The sequence below is a fragment of the Lactuca sativa genome, chromosome 8 (genome assembly GCF_002870075.4).
Source record: "Lactuca sativa cultivar Salinas chromosome 8, Lsat_Salinas_v11, whole genome shotgun sequence".
Taxonomy (NCBI): Eukaryota; Viridiplantae; Streptophyta; class Magnoliopsida; order Asterales; family Asteraceae; genus Lactuca; species Lactuca sativa.
Window position 1 is genome coordinate 19,010,954 of NC_056630.2, and position 17,370 is coordinate 19,028,323.

The window sequence follows — 17,370 nt, forward strand, 5'->3', positions numbered from 1 at the left end:
AGGATTAAAGTAAATATGTTGAGAACAACAATGTTGAAGAAATGTAATATTGTAATGTTATAAGTTAATTAATATATAAAAACAATCAATTTAATGATAATGTTTTAATTATTTTTTTATATTAATTATGGGTAAATTAAATATTTGGGTATATATCTGAGTGTATAGGTTTTATAAGGATATAAATATAATTTGAAGTTTTATAAAGATATAAACGTAATTATGAAATTCTAAAAAAATATAAATGAAATTTACCTTATTTTATGTGTTGAAAATTTTGAAAAATAGTATAAAAAGAAAATTATCATGAGAAAGAAGACATCCGCTTACCGTCTAATGTCAACCATGTTATTCTTAGGAAAGATATGCTTGAGACCTTGAGTGTTGCATCCTCTTGTCTCAAGTTAGTTGACTATAATTTTGATAATGTGAGACTCCTTTGTTAATTTATGCCTTGGGCCACTTGGACCAACCCTGATTCTATATTTTTTTTATTCAAAAAAGAGATATAGATCATCAAATAAATACCTACCAATAAGTTATTTTTAATGTTAGTTAACCAATTCTTTATTTGATTACAAACTTATAATATACATCGTTTATAAATATATATTTCTTTCACAAAAAATGTCTAAAATATGTTAATGAAACAACCGCAAACAAACAAAAAGACAAACAATATGATTTAGACCTTTATTAGTTAGTTTGAAAATAGTAATTGAACCCCGCGTTTTCCCGCAAATTTCTACGTATTTTGGTTGTGTATTAGGTGTGAGACTTGTGTATTACACGAGTTTATTAAAAAGACCAAAAGTAACAGTGTGAGCAAAAAAAGTCTTTTCACAAGTTTTGGTAACCATAAGAACCATGTTCATAAAAAAATAAATAATGATTGAGTTTGTGACCATTGGTAAACCACATGGACTATTTATATAATTTGGTCTTAATTAATCTATAGTAATAAAATTAATTAATATGAATTCACTAATGGAATATACTATCTATATTAATATACATATACATTAGTTAATATATTAATATAAAAAGGAACTCACAAATAGAAAGTTATTATGTATATTAATTAATATATTAATAAAATTAATTAATATGAGATAACATTTAATAGGTGAAATTTGAATAAAAAAGAAAAAAAACTATAAAAATGACAAATGAATATTAAATAATTCAAAAAAATTTAGAAAATGACAAATGTCAAAATGAAGGAGAAAATGACATGTGACAAGGAAAGACCCACACTTTCATATTTCTGAAAGTCCCAAACTTTCATACTTGACAATTATTACTCCAAAACATGCTAGATGCATATTCATAAAAACAATATTTTACATTGATAAAGTGATTACAAACTACTGGATACAAACCGACTATTAAAAAGTGTTATATATTAGTTAACTTCCCAGAATACTATAATTTATACATACATGAGTACAAAATACAATAGTTTCATAACTATTTTAAACCTTTAAACAGTATACAACTATAGTGGTTACTTATCTCCTGCAATTTGTTAAACATTGAGAGGGGTAAGCGGTGACGCTTAGTGAGTTCAATAATAGATACAATATAACGTTATGCCATATATATACTTCAATATGACAGAAGTAAACAGGAACAAAGAACAACAAAGGCATATGTGAATCATGTGACAAATTTTCCTTATCAATCAATGATTTGATTCAGAAATATATAATCAATGAGACATAACAATTTCCATACTTGACATACATCAATAAAGCTTTGACCCAAATGGCACAGAAGACATACAACTTCTGATTAACATTTTGGTAGATTTCAGGCTTATAGCCCTGTCTAACCTTCTGCCAATGTCATAGAATAGAAGTCATTCTCTTACGGAGACATGCTCTACATGGCCAGAGGTTACATACCAGTACCAATGTGAATCTAAGTCCTTTCACTGATCACATGGTCAAATGTATTACTTTGCTATTAAAAAAGCGAACAAAAATAACACGGGAAAATAACCCGGAATAATAACACTGAAAAGCACATAGCACATATAACACATAACATACAATTGTTCCTATATATTGAACTCACCGTGAATTAATCGGGGGTTAAAATAATAATTTGTGCAACACTTCGTTATAATAAATATCTTTCTTCGTTGAAAACCGGGAGCTTTATTGAAAACCGGGCCCTACGAGGGTTGAGCTTTAAACCGAAAAGATAAATTTCTCGGGCTCCTCGGGCACTTCGGGGCGTGTTTCGGGTGTTGGAATGATCTCGGGGCTTCGGGGGAAGTGGAAATAGCTAAAATATGACATTAGGGGTGAAAAAGTGGCAATTTACTAAATCTAGCCGGGAGGTCTCACACCTTTTATATAGGTGTGAGCCTCAGATCAGAAGCAAGAGGAAAGGGAACACGTGTCGCAACAACGAGGCTCGGAGGCGAGGGAAGGCAGGTGGCAGTGCGAGGCTCGGACACGCAAGGGGCAGCTGGTGCGCTTCGGACAGGCCACGGTGACAGCACGCGTCAAACGCCTAATAGACCGCGCATCGAATAGTTCTCCGGCTCGGACACGCGTCAAGCATGCGAGATTCCGGGTGACGTGTCCGGGTACTGTTAATGCGATTTTTCTCGGTTTTCAAGGATTTCTCGATTTTTGATCCAAAAACTTCCGAAATTCATAACTTTCGCATACGAGCTCCGTTTTTGACGTTATTTATATGCACGCGTAGGAAAAGTTATGCTCTACAACTTTAGTTTAGACTTTTTCGGCTAATTTTGACTTTATTTTTAATATTATTATTTTTAACAGACCGGGACATGAAAGTCCGTTAAAAATTCATAACTTCTTCATCCAACGTCCGTTTTCGTCTGTCTTTTTATCGTTGTACTACTATTGACGAGACCTTCGATTCTCGTTTAGGTTGTTTTGGCTAAATATCGCCCGATCTTTATTTCATGTTTTTAGCTGTCTACTGCTATTTTGAAATTTAGAAAACTCATAACTTCATCATACGAAGTCAGATTTGGACGTTCTTTTTATGAAAATTCTCGGTTTAACAAATACTACTACTTTCATTTAGATCACCCAGGCTAAAAAGTAGTTTATCAAAAACTCACTTTTTACGTCATTCGGCGTCATGCCGGTTTTGATGAAGTTTTCGCCTAAATGTTTCTAACGAGATTCTTTACAATTTTCAATAATAAGATTTTACTTATTTCAAATTTTATGTTTTCGTTAAATTTCAATATTTGTCTTTTGATTGGAATCTCATAAGACTTCCAATATTTTCTGATTGATTCTAAACATAATTTACTTCATTTCTAGTAAAAACTATCTGTTAGAACTCAATACTCAATATTACCTAATATTTCATAATATTATTTACTTTTAACATTTACAAAACACGATTTCAAAACGTGTATATTACAGACAAAAACACTTTCATTTATTAGACAAAATTAGAAAAGTAAATGAGGGAAAATATCATTTTACAAAATAAAGGGGTTGTAAATTACACATTATACAGAGTTGATGATGAAAGATAAAGAGATGAAAGTGACATTTTACAAAGTTAAAGGTAGAGAAGTGAAAATGATATTTTAATTAGTAAAGGGATGGAAGATATTATTTTTACAAAATAGAGGATTCGCAAGCAACAAGTTATACAAAGTTAATGGATTAAAGTTGCATTTTACGTATTGACATACTTGTATATTGTGCATTCAATTTTAGTGTTAACTACAATGATTTTCTCTGATGAAGGAGTGAAAATAACATTCTAAAAAAGAGAGTGGTGGAAAATGCATTTTACAAAGTGGAGGGGGAAATCTTATTTATATATACTACGGATAAGCACCAAAGTTTAGACAACGAAGGGGTAAAAGTGAAATTTTACAAAGTTAAAGGTGGAGGGATGAAAGTGATATTTTAAAAAGTAAAGGGATGAAAAATATCATTTTATAAACTAGAGGGGTTGAAAGAGATGGATTATACAAAGTTGAGGGATTAAACTTGCACTTTTGCATTGATATATTTGTATATTATGCATTACCACTTGTAATGTTAGCTAAGTTTTAGGGGATAAACACAAAATTTTAAAAAATAAAATGACGAAAGTGATGTTTTATAAAGTTGAAGGCGGAATGCATGAAAATAATATTTTAAAAAGTAAATGGATGGAAAATATCATTTTACAAAATAGAGGGTTACTACTTGTACTATTAGCTACAGTCAGGTGAAAGTGACATTTTACATAGTTGAAAGTGGAGGGGGTAAAAGTGATATTTTTAAAAATAAAAAAATAAAAAATTATCATTTTTACAAAATAGAGGGATTACAAGTGATGTATTATATAAAATAAGAGTTACAAGTGACATATTATACACAATTGATAGATTAAACTTGAACTTCCTTTTTTAAACACTTGTACATTATGCATAAAATCTTATACTTTTAGTATTAACTTATAAACCAAACTTTACATTTTAGTTATATTTATAACAATAAAAAAAAAAAAAGACCCATCAGAAGAGAAGTAAATTGTTATACACCTCCATCCGATTTATTTTCCCCAAAACATTTTTTTTCCATGCGTTTAATGGATTTCATCACAAAAACTTAACAATTTGTACTAATTTACATCCAAAACAAAAACAAAATGTATTTTAAAGAAATTAAAGTTAAGGGTTTACCTGATATGATACCATCAGGTGGCGAGAAAACTTGATTTAGCACAATGGTATAATAGAACACAGTAGCAGGATAGTCGCGAATGTAAACTTCAGTTTACCCAAGAAGCAAAAACAAAGCCCTAATCTTGAGCTTAGCTTTGAGGTCGAAAATCGGTTTGTGGTATGAAGGAAGCTTCCGTAGGGTAAGGATTAATCCAGTTAGATGAGCCAGTGGAGGAAAGAGGTAGCAATAACACGTCGTAATTAACGAATGACAACCGCTTAAGGCGGTGGAGAATAGTGGCAGTGAGAATGAAAGGTTCGAGAAATATTGAGAGGAGATCCCAATACACTATGCAATTTAACATGAAGTCACTGTTCCCATTGCTGCGCAAATTAGCATGAGGACACTATTCCTTAGCATTGTCCAAGTTTAATATGTATATATAATTAGTTATGATAATCAACTATAAGTGGGTCACAAATATATTCATCTAGCCATGCTTAAAACACTACAACTTATAAACCACTAACTTAAACATTATTCAATATGAAATATATCGGGACACATTTTAGACATCCCATTATAATTATAAAACTATAATACAATAAAACCTACAAATTATACATCAGCAAATATGCTATAATTTTTGGAGTCCACAGCAATAAGCCTCAAAGCCGCCACTGCTGCCGCCACAGACATGAACCCAAAGAAAACCACATTCAACCAATGCCATGATTTCTGTAAAGAACTCAACTTGTTTCTTTTAGCCACCAAATACATATGATTTGCTAGAATGAATGTAAGTGGAAAGGTGCTAATAGCTCCGGTCAGGCTCATAAAGTCTCCGATGAATGGCAGTGCTGCCGCCAGTAAGGTGGTTACTGTTAGGTAACCGCCTCTCACCACCACCCTAAATGACAAGTTCTTTAGTGCTAGCGGACTTCCTTTGATCCCGTATTTTGTATCAAGATACTCATACATCGGACTTGCAAAGATCTGAAAACAAACGTGTTAGTTGTTACAACCATCTTAGGTACTTTTTATTTTTTACTTAAAAAAAACAAATTAGCAGAAAAAGTCAGGAAAATGAAATTTTCCATATTTAACACTGATTGTTTACAAATTCGCTCTCATTTATATTTGAGAAAATCACAAAGATGACCAGAATGGTTTGGAGGTTTATTAAAAAAAGACGATCCTTTTGACTTTTTAGTCAAAGAATCACATATTTCTCATTGGGCCCACTTCTAAATCACTTTATGGCTTATGCCGTGAAAAAGCTTTTGAATGGTCCAAAAAAAAAAAAAATCATACATTACAAAAATGTTCATACTTGCAAAATACTATTTTCTTTTTTCTTTTTGATAAAAATCCAAAGGTGGTCATTTTGTTAAATGTCACCTCTAATATGTTTTTATTTGTGATTTTTTTTATTTAATCTTTTTTTTTATTCCGGTTATCCAGATAACACTTTATACAGACACATTGAACTTACATGCAAAGCTATGACGGTTTGTAAAAAGGCGGATATATTAGCAAACGTCTTCACCCAAACCGGACCACTAACACTACTCAGCAAATATGCCGATGTCTCATTTCCATAAGCCCAATACCCCATGAAGGCAACCGCATATAATGGAACAACTCCTACTGTGAATTGAAAGTAAAGAGCCTTCATCATGTTCCCAACAACCGGTTGTTTTACTGTTGCCTACAAGATCAAAGCTTTATTCAATATACATCACAAAATGTGAATCTTTATTCGATATAAATCATAAAGTTCAAAGCTTTATTTGGTAAAAAGTCAAAAGAGCCAAAACCCAGTTGGTTTACTTGTAGAAAAGGTCAAAGATTTGTATATCAAGAGGAATCGGAGTGGTGAGAGTTTTAATTCCAAAGTAATCGTTGGAAGAATAATTTTTTCAAGAAAAGTAGACAAAAAGTATTTATTCCTTGTGAAAAAGTTTAAAAAGAGAATAAATTTTGTGGTTTTTTCACCTGTATTTCTGGAAGCATTCCTGTGTTGAAAGCAAAAACAAGACTTGCACAAGCACCGATAGTTGTAAAAACCTTGTTTATATTCGACCCTGGAATCCCATAATCTCTCGGTGGAGCACGTATTCCTATAAAGAAAATTCAGGTATATTTAATTAAACTTAAAAAGAAAAAAAAAAAAACGAGTTTTTAAACTCTAAAAGCGAAAAAATATCCCAAAAAATGCATAATACCATCACGAAGAGAAAGAGAAAAAGCTACAACAATGTATACGAGGCTGAAAAACGTTGAAAATCCCAGCCAAATCCTTAAAGCCGAAAGATGAGGAATACAAATTGCAAAAAGTCCACAAGCAAATCCTGCAATTGCTATAAAATATGGGAGCTTCATTTCGTTATCATCCCTGAATAGTACATAAATAGCCTACAAAATCAAACCAAAAACACTTTAAACATCAAAATCCCTTAATATAACTAATCAAGATTTTAAAATTCATCAGAATTCGATAGTTGTTACCTTAAGAGCCTGACCAGCTAAAATGACATACCCAACATTGATCATGAAAAGATTTATGTATTGTAACACCCATGTTAGTTTATAAGCTTTTGGGCCTGTAATTATCCAAAAAGTCTTCAATTAGTATTCTAAACTTTACATAAAGACACATCACATGATATAATAACAAGGGTTTATTGATTATTGTTTGGTGATTATTACCATATATGAATCCTGCAAGATCTCTGTATCTGATATGCCTTTTCCCACCAAATTCATGGAGATATGCGATGAGGGCATTTGCGTAAAGTGATATGGCTGTAGCCAAGATTAAACCCACAACTCCACCCACCCACCCGAGAGGAACCATGACTGCACCTGAATACCCCAACACGTATGCGCTGTTGATACCAGTTGTAAGAACGAATCCCACTTGAAACCATGAATCTACATGCATCATTCAAAACAAGTTATTCGATTATGAATTCAAGTCATGAAATTGAATTGTCCCAACAAAACCTAGAAATTATAGATGTAATCGATAAGCTATCCCTTTAAGATTGTATCTCAGGAATTGCGAAATTCATGTAAAAAAGTTGAATAATTTCAAATCTGAATTCATGCTGGAACTCATTTTGAGAGAAAACAGATATTGAAAGTATTGTAATTTGTATGCTACTGTTAAGAGAAATGAACTGACCACTACTAATCTGATGAGCAGTTTCGGGAATTTCAATGGCTAATTGGTCATCGGAGTAGACCTTTCTCGGGCGATTCGAGACGACATCGTCTCGATGGCCCTCCATATCACCTACAGAAGAAGAACTTTCTTGTTCTTCTTTTATTAACAAGAGATATATTCTCTCTTCCTCTTCCGAATACACAGAGTCTTCCTTATAAGCCAGCGATGTGTATTTATATAAATCTTTATGTATATTCCCCTCTCGCCTCTCTCACACACACACATATACAGTGTGTGTGTGTGAATGCGAAAACGGAAATTCAACGGATTGACAAGGAATTATTCAAATGGGGTTCTGTAAATTGGAGAGGTTGCTTAAGAGGAACGATTCCTGTTTCCTCTACCCATAAACTGCGGCAAGAACACACAGCAGGATGATACGTATATAAAGAAAGATAATTTATAAAACGGCTGATTCAGGGAATCTATGATTTTGGGCAAATGGACGGATGGGTTTCAATTCAATGGCGACAGAGAGACGATAATAATGATCGAATCAAATTCAGAGGTGAGAGAAAGAGAGAGAAATTGAATTCAGAAAGTCGTTGATTATACTGATTGGTTGGCAAATTCAAACTGTTGTATTTTATTTGCTTTTTTTACTTCTAGTGTTAAAAACGTTCAGATCATGTTATTTTTTATAAGGCAACGGAATAAATATGTTGTTCTTATTTTATGTTTTTATTACCTTATTAGTCTTTTTTTTTTTTTTTTTGTGGATAATCTTTTAGGTTCGACAAGAAAATTTCTTAATCTTTTTATCTTATTTTAAGATTATATTACCATATTTTTATTATTTATTTATTATTATTTTTTTATTGTAAACGGATGTCAGGGATCTCCGATATCTTTATTTGATCATAAAACTTTGTATTTAATAGAAAACGTTATATTGCATGTTTGGACATGACCATCCAAATAATCTTTTTATAATTTAATAATAAAAACTTCTAATTTTTCTAATAAAAATCCATAGTAAAGTACCCTGATTATAGATGATACGATATTCAATGATTAAACCATTCATTTCATAATTTGATATATCTTTTAAGAACTAACTAATTGGACGAAAATAAAATTAGTGTCTCCTTCAACATATCAATACCATCAACAATGATATTTATAATAAGAGGAAAATCCGTTACCATTTCGCTCCCCGATCCTCTATGATGTCCTTTTTAATTATCATTCATAACTTTTTATTTCTCTCATTAACTATGATGAGCGGAAATACATCATGACAAATCATTTTGTTACCTTTATAGTATAAGATCTATGACAGTTCCCACAACATCGTTTTCTCGTTGACCATGATAGTAAGTTGTGTAAATTACACAAATGGTCCATACGGTTTAGATAGTCTGCATGTTTAATCCTTTTTTTTTTTAACTTGGATTGTCCATATGGTTCATTTTTGTTTCAATTTTAGTCAATGACATAATTGAAATGAGCATGTTGCCTTTATCTATTTATTTATTTATTAATGATTTATTAATTTTAAGACTTAAGTAATTTATAAAATGAGTAGGTCCATATTCCACATATATTCCAACACCACCGGTCTCTTACAACACATCCACCTATCTTTATTTTCACCATCGTATGTCTCTCGTCCTTAATAGTTTCGTTGGCATCTGAAACCCATATGTAATAAAACAAAATAAAATAAAAACTTAAAACTTGCACAAATACCTAATGTAAACCGGTAGCTCCTAACAACCAAAATCAAAACATACAAAAAAGAAAATCAAATTCATTTATATCGAATTGAAGGGGATAAAATACACATATACAAATTTAACTTTATGTATCACAATCAAATACTTTTTGAAATTTTTTTTTCTGTCTTGAACTCTAAACTATTTATCTTGTCCTATCTTGTCTAAAAAACCTTCTTCATCTTACCTATAATCCATCAATCTTCATTTTACCAAAAAATCATGAATAAGGAAACCCTGGTGTATTGGAACTATGTATATATCCACGTCACCTAGTAGCAGTTTGAAGTTGTGAGCTTTCTTTTTCTGTTACAGTCAGTTAGGTTGATATTAGTGTCGTATGGTAGCCTAGCTTGTACAGTCTATATTTGTATTTGTAACTTGTGTTCTGTAATTTAGCAATGAAGAAGAATGTTTCCAGCTCTTCAATTGATTTTTGTCTAAATCATAATATGGTATCATAGCTAATTTCCGCTCAATTTTTCTTCTCGATCAATTCTTGTTCTTCATTCAAATTGATTTGATTCGTCGATTGATTCTTAAATCATCGATTGACTCTTGCGTTTTTTTGCTCTCGATCGATTTGACTGTGTTCGTCAATTGATCCTTTTCTTTTTTTTATCAATTGATCCTTGTTCATCAATTGAATTTTCGTTGATCATCATGTCTAACAAGGTTGTAACATCTCAAAAACCATAAGTAAAAATTCCATTTTAATTCATCTAAACCATCAAGCATTCATGTCAAACCATCATAAATATGTCAATATGAAAATAGTTATCAGAATACAAATCCCAAAATCATAAAAAGTTGGACACGAGTGGATGCACTGTGATCAGGTCAGTCCCTTCCCCTTCAAACCGGAGTACCTAAAACATAAAGTTGAACCATAAGCACAAAGTTTAGTGAGTTCCCCAAAATACCACATTCCATACAAGCAACGAGCCCCGCCCAATGAGTATAACGAGTCTCGCTCTAACTCACATAGCGGGCCCCTCCCAGTGAGTATAATGGGCCTCACCCTGACTCGTATAACGGGCTCCACCCAATATACAAAATATGTAAGTATCAAACAGGCAACCAGCATCAAACAACATAAATGTTAACGTATCCCTCAGGAGAACGTAAAAATAAAAAAGGAGTCAAACTAACACCGAGTTTGCCCTGGGTAGAACCATATCATATCCATTATGAGGCAAAGGTCGGGCCTTCACCAACGTGGAGTCACTAGTATGACAGTTAATGTGACATCCCCAAAATCACGGCCAGAAAAGACCGGTTTGTTTATGCTTTGTAAAAATCAGAGTACTTCATTTTATAAAAGTGTTGCAGAATTTGTTCCCAGAAAAACATAGTAAATACGTTATTAAAACATTTTCGAAGAAACGTATTTATTTCATTTTAAAACGTTTGGGATGTCATCGTTAATACATAAATATAAGCATAAACAGAACTTACATTTGTTTACACTAGTGATCTACATTTCTTTAAATCTCTCAGTGTAAAGTGACTTCATATCAACACCTGTGATATAAATAAACTGAGTGGGTCAGGTTGGGAAACCTGGTGAGTACATAGGGTTTTCAACCCACAATAATATAATTATTATGTTAAACAATCAAACAATCCACCCAATTACCCATCCCCATTATCTTCTTTACTCTTAAGGATTTAACCTAAGAGTCATCTATCCTGCATTCGTTTATTCTGAAGTCCCTTACTTCCAGGGTTATAGGACTGGCACTAAATCCATAGCTGCCAATGTTCGTTCGTAAAGCACTAATTCCATAGCTGCTATAGTCTACTCATCGGGTACTAAATCCATAGCTACCAGTGTTCATCTAATAGGTACTAAGTCCATAGCTACCAATTCCTAACAGGTACTATATCCATAGCTACCAGCGTCCAACTAATAGGTACTAAGTCCATAGCTACCAATTCCTAACAGGTACTAAATCCATAGCTACCAACGTCTAACAGGTACTAAGTCCATAGCTACCGGTGTTTGTCCAATAGGCACTAAATCTATAGCTGCCAACGTATACTCTCATCATCTTATATCTCTCATCGTTCATCTACCCATGTCATACCCAACATATTCGTATAAAATACGTATACAGTTTAAATTATTTAAAACATGTATAAAACGTTCATCCAGCATAGACAACAAGTATTCAGATAATATGTACACATAACACGTAGTTTATATAAAATACTTCATATCTATGTGTAAGATGAAAGGGAATAAGCAACTCACTTGAGTAGGTGGTGACTCAGCACTCGAACAGCGCTTCGATACTCTCAAAACGATTTTCCTTCGATAAAACCTAGTACCAATACCACTAGAGTTTAGTCTAATATTCATCGCGACTAATTAGTAGTCTAGCTATTATTACTATTATATAAGCGTTAAACGATACTTATATAACCCATAATAATAGCCCAAGTACTTATTATAAGGTCCTAATAACATTACTATATTAAAACATAAGCTAAACTAAAGATAGTATAGGTACAGCTCACTTACAGCGGGTTTTTTCTCGAAAACCGGGCTTTGCTGGAGCAGCGTTCCCGATCCGAAAGGCTCTTTTCTCGGGACTCCGGGAGCCTCGGGGCTTCATTCGGGTGCTAGGGGGTTTACCTAGGCTTTTAGGGGGGTTAGGGAGGCTAGAGAGAGAAAGTGAGTTTGGGAGGTGTGAAGAGAAGGCTAGACCCGACACCTCTATTTATAGTGAAAATATCTGATGGACTCGCCGAGTAGGGGGACCTACTCGCCGAGTTGGTCCATGTGGTGGCCTTCTGGTGGTGCCACGTGTCCAATTCTGGTGGTGCCACGTCACCCCCTATCGCGTATCAGCCTTCGAACTTAGAAAAATCATAACTCTCGCATACGAGCTCCGTTTTCGACGTTATTTATATCCACGCGTAGGTAAAATCAAGATCTACAACTTTCATGTAGACTAATAAATGACCGCGAAGAATTCTCGACCGATCTCAAATTTAACAGTAGGAGGCATTTAGACTGTTAAATGACCGCGAAGAATTCGTAACTCCTTCATACGAACTCCGTTTTCGTCCATCTTTTTACCGTTGAGTTCCTATTAATGAGATCTTCAACTCTCATTTAGGTCGCGTAAGCCAAAAATCGCTCGAACTAAAATTCGAGTTTCAGGTCGTGCACTGCTAAGCCGAATCTTAGAAAAATCATAACTTCCTCATACGAAGTCAGATTTGGGCGTTCTTTTTATCGACGCTCTTAGTTTAACATATTCTACAACTTTCGTTTAGATTGCTAAGGCTAAATCTCGCTCTATCGTAAATTCACTATTTACCCTTCCCGGTGCCATGCCGGTTTTGCCATAAAACTTCGACGGGTCATAACTTCTTCGTTATAATTCGGATTTTGGCATTCTTTATATGTACGGAAACCTTGAGACATATTCCAAAACTTGGTTAAGATTATTTATTCTAAATAATCTTTTGTAGAAAAGTCATTTTCGACCCCTATTTCCTCTAAATTGACTAGCCCGGATTTGCGGGCGTTACAATTATCTCCCCCTTAGGATGATTACGTCCCGGAATCATCAATGAAACAGGGTCGTATAATGACTCCATAAGTCATCTCTTCATCCTAGGTAATAATTATAACTTCTACATTCCTTCAAGTCTATCTCTCAGACTTATTGACTGTATGCAGTACTCGATCGTGCACCTGCTCTCTACCTCAGGCTAGACTCCCAATTATGACCTTCAAGTCACAATCTCAATCCTTAATGGATACGAACTTGAGATGATTTCTTTTATTACTACTATGGACTGATGTGTCATATTCTAATAACCTATCATCGTATGTTGCAACACTTAGACTTAGGTCTCTTAGAGTTAAATTCTAAAACAGATTATGCCTTCCTTCATGTTCTAATGTGATATAATCACACTTTAACATTTGGCATTTCTAGCTACCAACTTCTTTAACAACGAGCGCGATATTTCTATTGATCGCTTTGATTTCAATCGTTTGGTTTAAGTCGGATGCTACATCGATCTTGATTTTCTAAACCACATAGCATACTTAGCGTAGTCGGACTCAATTCGATATGACCACTAGGGTCGGAATATCAACAATCTTCTTAGTCATTACCGAAACAATGGTAACGACATACTTGAATAAAACGAAATCAATTACTAGCTTTTTGGTAACCTTGTGACTTTCCATGATCCAAGTGTGAGTTGTGTGCTTCTGGTAGTATAGGCCTCTACTACCATTCACACCTACTCATACTCGTTCCAAGTATTGTCTCACAGTTTCCCAAGTCACCATGCAGCAAATCACACAATCATTCAACACATCAGATAACAAAACGAAAGATTTTATATTATTTCTTGAAACGATTACATAGGTGTTCAAGTTCACACTAGACTATGCCTCTACTAGGCTACATCATACGAAACTATAGTTACTGCATAATCCGATCTTCGGGTAAGAAGTCCTCATTCTTGATTCCTCGCATGGTTCCCTGCTTCGTCGAGGATCATGTGAAATGCCCTTGGCCTTGGTGGCGTTTCTAGTCTTGTTGCTTTATTTTTCCTTAGGCAGTCTCTGGACATGTGACCCTTGCCTCCACATCCATAGCATACTTTATCATTATGTGTGCAGTCCTTGGAATAGTGACCAGTCCTCCCACACTTGTAACAAGTCACTTCTTCGTTGCACTTCCCACCATGCTTCTTCTTGCATTTATCACACCATCTCGCTTCACCTCCATCACCTCCTCCAAGCTTTGAGAATTTTCTTTCCTTGTTGGACCTTGAAGATCCTTCCAACTTCCGCTTCTCTCCTGCCTTATCTTTTTCTAGACCCTTTTCTCTTATCTGGGCCTTTACGTTCTTAGATGCCCTAACAGTTGTTTTCAAGGTAGTTGCCATTTTGACCATTGGGCCAAAGTCAGTGGGCAGTCCGTTAGCAAACCTATCAATCTTGGAGAGTTCAGTAGGCACCAAGTAGGGGAATAGCTTCATCCTCTCGGTGAATGCGGTGGCATACTCATCATCACTCATCTTCCCTTTCTTCAGGTTCTGAAATTCGTTGTTTAGGTCTATCAGATCTATCTCCAAGCAGTACTGCATTTTCAACTGTTCCAAGAACTCCTACCATGACATCCTTATGGCTTCTCCTCGTGGCATTGTATCTGCCAATAGCTTCCACCAGCTCAATACTCCAGTTTTCAGTTGTCTTACGGCGAAGACGGTCTTCTGTTTCTCGCTATAGTCGCAGCTCTCAAACACCATTTCCATCTCGGAGATCCAATCCATAATCTCAACAGGGTTTGGGCTTCCTGAGAGACTTGGTGGTTTCGCACCCAATAAATTCTTGTACATCCGCCCATCCTTGTTGTTTCTCCCTTCTGGGCCATCCCTTTGCTCACCTTGAGTCCCTACTTGACTCACTTGTCGGCTGTAGTTCCCTTCCTTGGATTGCTCGGGAACTGGCTCCGTCGGTTCAACATGTACGGTAGGTTCGTCCCTATTCAACATTCGTCTCATTTCTTCCCTTTGTTCAACCAACATAGCCCGAATCAAGGCTTGAACTCCAGCCATGGTGACTGGCTCAGGCGCAACTTCTTCTACAACAGGTATTTGTTGAACCACTAGGGGTTCATTTCTGTTCCCATTTGCGTTTACGTTTCCGCTATGGGTTCTTGCCATCTTGATCTATACACCGAATAAGGTGACTCTAGATCTTAATTTAGGATTGGCGTCTTAAATCATCCTTATCACCCCGAAACGTTTATATGCTAGTTCTAATATCGTAGTTAAACGCTTAGAATCCTAAACACATAAGGTTTCCAGATCCGGTCGACAACAGACCATAGATCCGAACAAATAACAACATATCATGCACAAAGCATTTAGCACATAAAAGCAATTTAAGCATCATTCCTAAAATAAGCTAGTGCTCACACCTCACAATCATCGCTTAGCATTCTAAGTTTAAGTCTAGAAATAAATCCATATTTTTAGTTCGCTTAAACTAATGCTCTGATACCAACTGTGACATCCCCAAAATCACGGCCAGAAAAGACCGATTTGTTTATGCTTTGTAAAAATCAGAGTACTTCATTTTATAAAAGTGTTGCAGAATTTGTTCCCAGAAAAACATAGTAAATACGTTATTAAAACATTTTCGAAGAAACGTATTTATTTCATTTTAAAACGTTTGGGATGTCATCGTTAATACATAAATATAAGCATAAACAGAACTTACATTTGTTTACACTAGTGATCTACATTTCTTTAAATCTCTCAGTGTAAAGTGACTTCATATCAACACCTGTGATATAAATAAACTGAGTGGGTCAGGTTGGGAAACCTGGTGAGTACATAGGGTTTTCAACCCACAATAATATAATTATTATGTTAAACAATCAAACAATCCACCCAATTACCCATCCCCATTATCTTCTTTACTCTTAAGGATTTAACCTAAGAGTCATCTATCCTGCATTCGTTTATTCTGAAGTCCCTTACTTCCAGGGTTATAGGACTGGCACTAAATCCATAGCTGCCAATGTTCGTTCGTAAAGCACTAATTCTATAGCTGCTATAGTCCACTCATCGGGTACCAAATCCATAGCTACCAGTGTTCATCTAATAGGTACTAAGTCCATAGCTACCAATTCCTAACAGGTACTATATCCATAGCTACCAGCGTCCAACTAATAGGTACTAAGTCCATAGCTACCAATTCCTAACAAGTACTAAATCCATAGCTACCAACGTCTAACAGGTACTAAGTCCATAGCTACCGGTGTTTGTCCAATAGGCACTAAATCTATAGCTGCCAACGTATACTCTCATCATCTTATATCTCTCATCGTTCATCTACCCATGTCATACCCAACATATTCGTATAAAATACGTATACAGTTTAAATTATTTAAAACATGTATAAAACGTTCATCCAGCATAGACAACAAGTATTCAGATAATATGTACACATAACACGTAGTTTATATAAAATACTTCATATCTATGTGTAAGATGAAAGGGAATAAGCAACTCACTTGAGTAGGTGGTGACTCAGCACTCGAACAGCGCTTCGATACTCTCAAAACGATTTTCCTTCGATAAAACCTAGTACCAATACCACTAGAGTTTAGTCTAATATTCATCGCGACTAATTAGTAGTCTAGCTATTATTACTATTATATAAGCGTTAAACGATACTTATATAACCCATAATAATAGCCCAAGTACTTATTATAAGGTCCTAATAACATTACTATATTAAAACATAAGCTAAACTAAAGATAGTATAGGTACAGCTCACTTACAGCGGGTTTTTTCTCGAAAACCGGGCTTTGCTGGAGCAGCGTTCCCGATCCGAAAGGCTCTTCTCTCGGGACTCCGGGAGCCTCGGGGCTTCCTTCGGGTGCTAGGGGGTTTACCTAGGCTTTTAGGGGGGTTAGGGAGGCTAGAGAGAGAAAGTGAGTTTGGGAGGTGTGAAGAGAAGGCTAGACCCGACACCTCTATTTATAGTGAAAATATCTGATGGACTCGCCGAGTAGGGGGACCTACTCGCCGAGTTGGTCCATGTGGTGGCCTTCTGGTGGTGCCACGTGTCCAATTCTGGTGGTGCCACGTCACCCCCTATCGCGTATCAGCCTTCGAACTTAGAAAAATCATAACTCTCGCATACGAGCTCCGTTTTCGACGTTATTTATATCCATGCGTAGGTAAAATCAAGATCTAC

The 17,370-nt window shown here is 35.0% G+C and overlaps 1 protein-coding gene across 1 annotated transcript; it reads right to left on the reverse strand.

Moving 5' to 3' along the window:
- Positions 1-5,182: 5,182 nt before the first annotated feature.
- LOC111919737 (proline transporter 2) lies at positions 5,183-8,459 on the reverse strand. Its single transcript, XM_023915320.3, has 7 exons — positions 7,858-8,459; positions 7,380-7,604; positions 7,179-7,273; positions 6,896-7,085; positions 6,666-6,790; positions 6,163-6,378; positions 5,183-5,663 (listed from the first exon to the last, which is right to left on the reverse strand). Exons 1-7 carry the CDS (start codon positions 7,961-7,963, stop codon positions 5,286-5,288), a joined length of 1,335 nt encoding a protein of 444 aa, XP_023771088.1. The 5' UTR covers positions 7,964-8,459; the 3' UTR covers positions 5,183-5,285.
- Between the last annotated feature and the right edge of the window lie 8,911 nt (positions 8,460-17,370).

Excerpts from the sequence above, each read along its gene's own strand:
- LOC111919737 (XM_023915320.3), bottom strand. The coding sequence starts at position 7,963 with ATGGAGGGCCATCGAGACGATGTCGTCTCGAATCGCCCGAGAAAGGTC. Across the intron at positions 7,086-7,178 it reads TAGCTGGTCAGGCTCTTAAG|GCTATTTATGTACTATTCAG; the intron begins GTAACAACTATC and ends TTGATTTTGTAG. Across the intron at positions 6,379-6,665 it reads GAATGCTTCCAGAAATACAG|GCAACAGTAAAACAACCGGT; the intron begins GTGAAAAAACCA and ends TTGATCTTGTAG.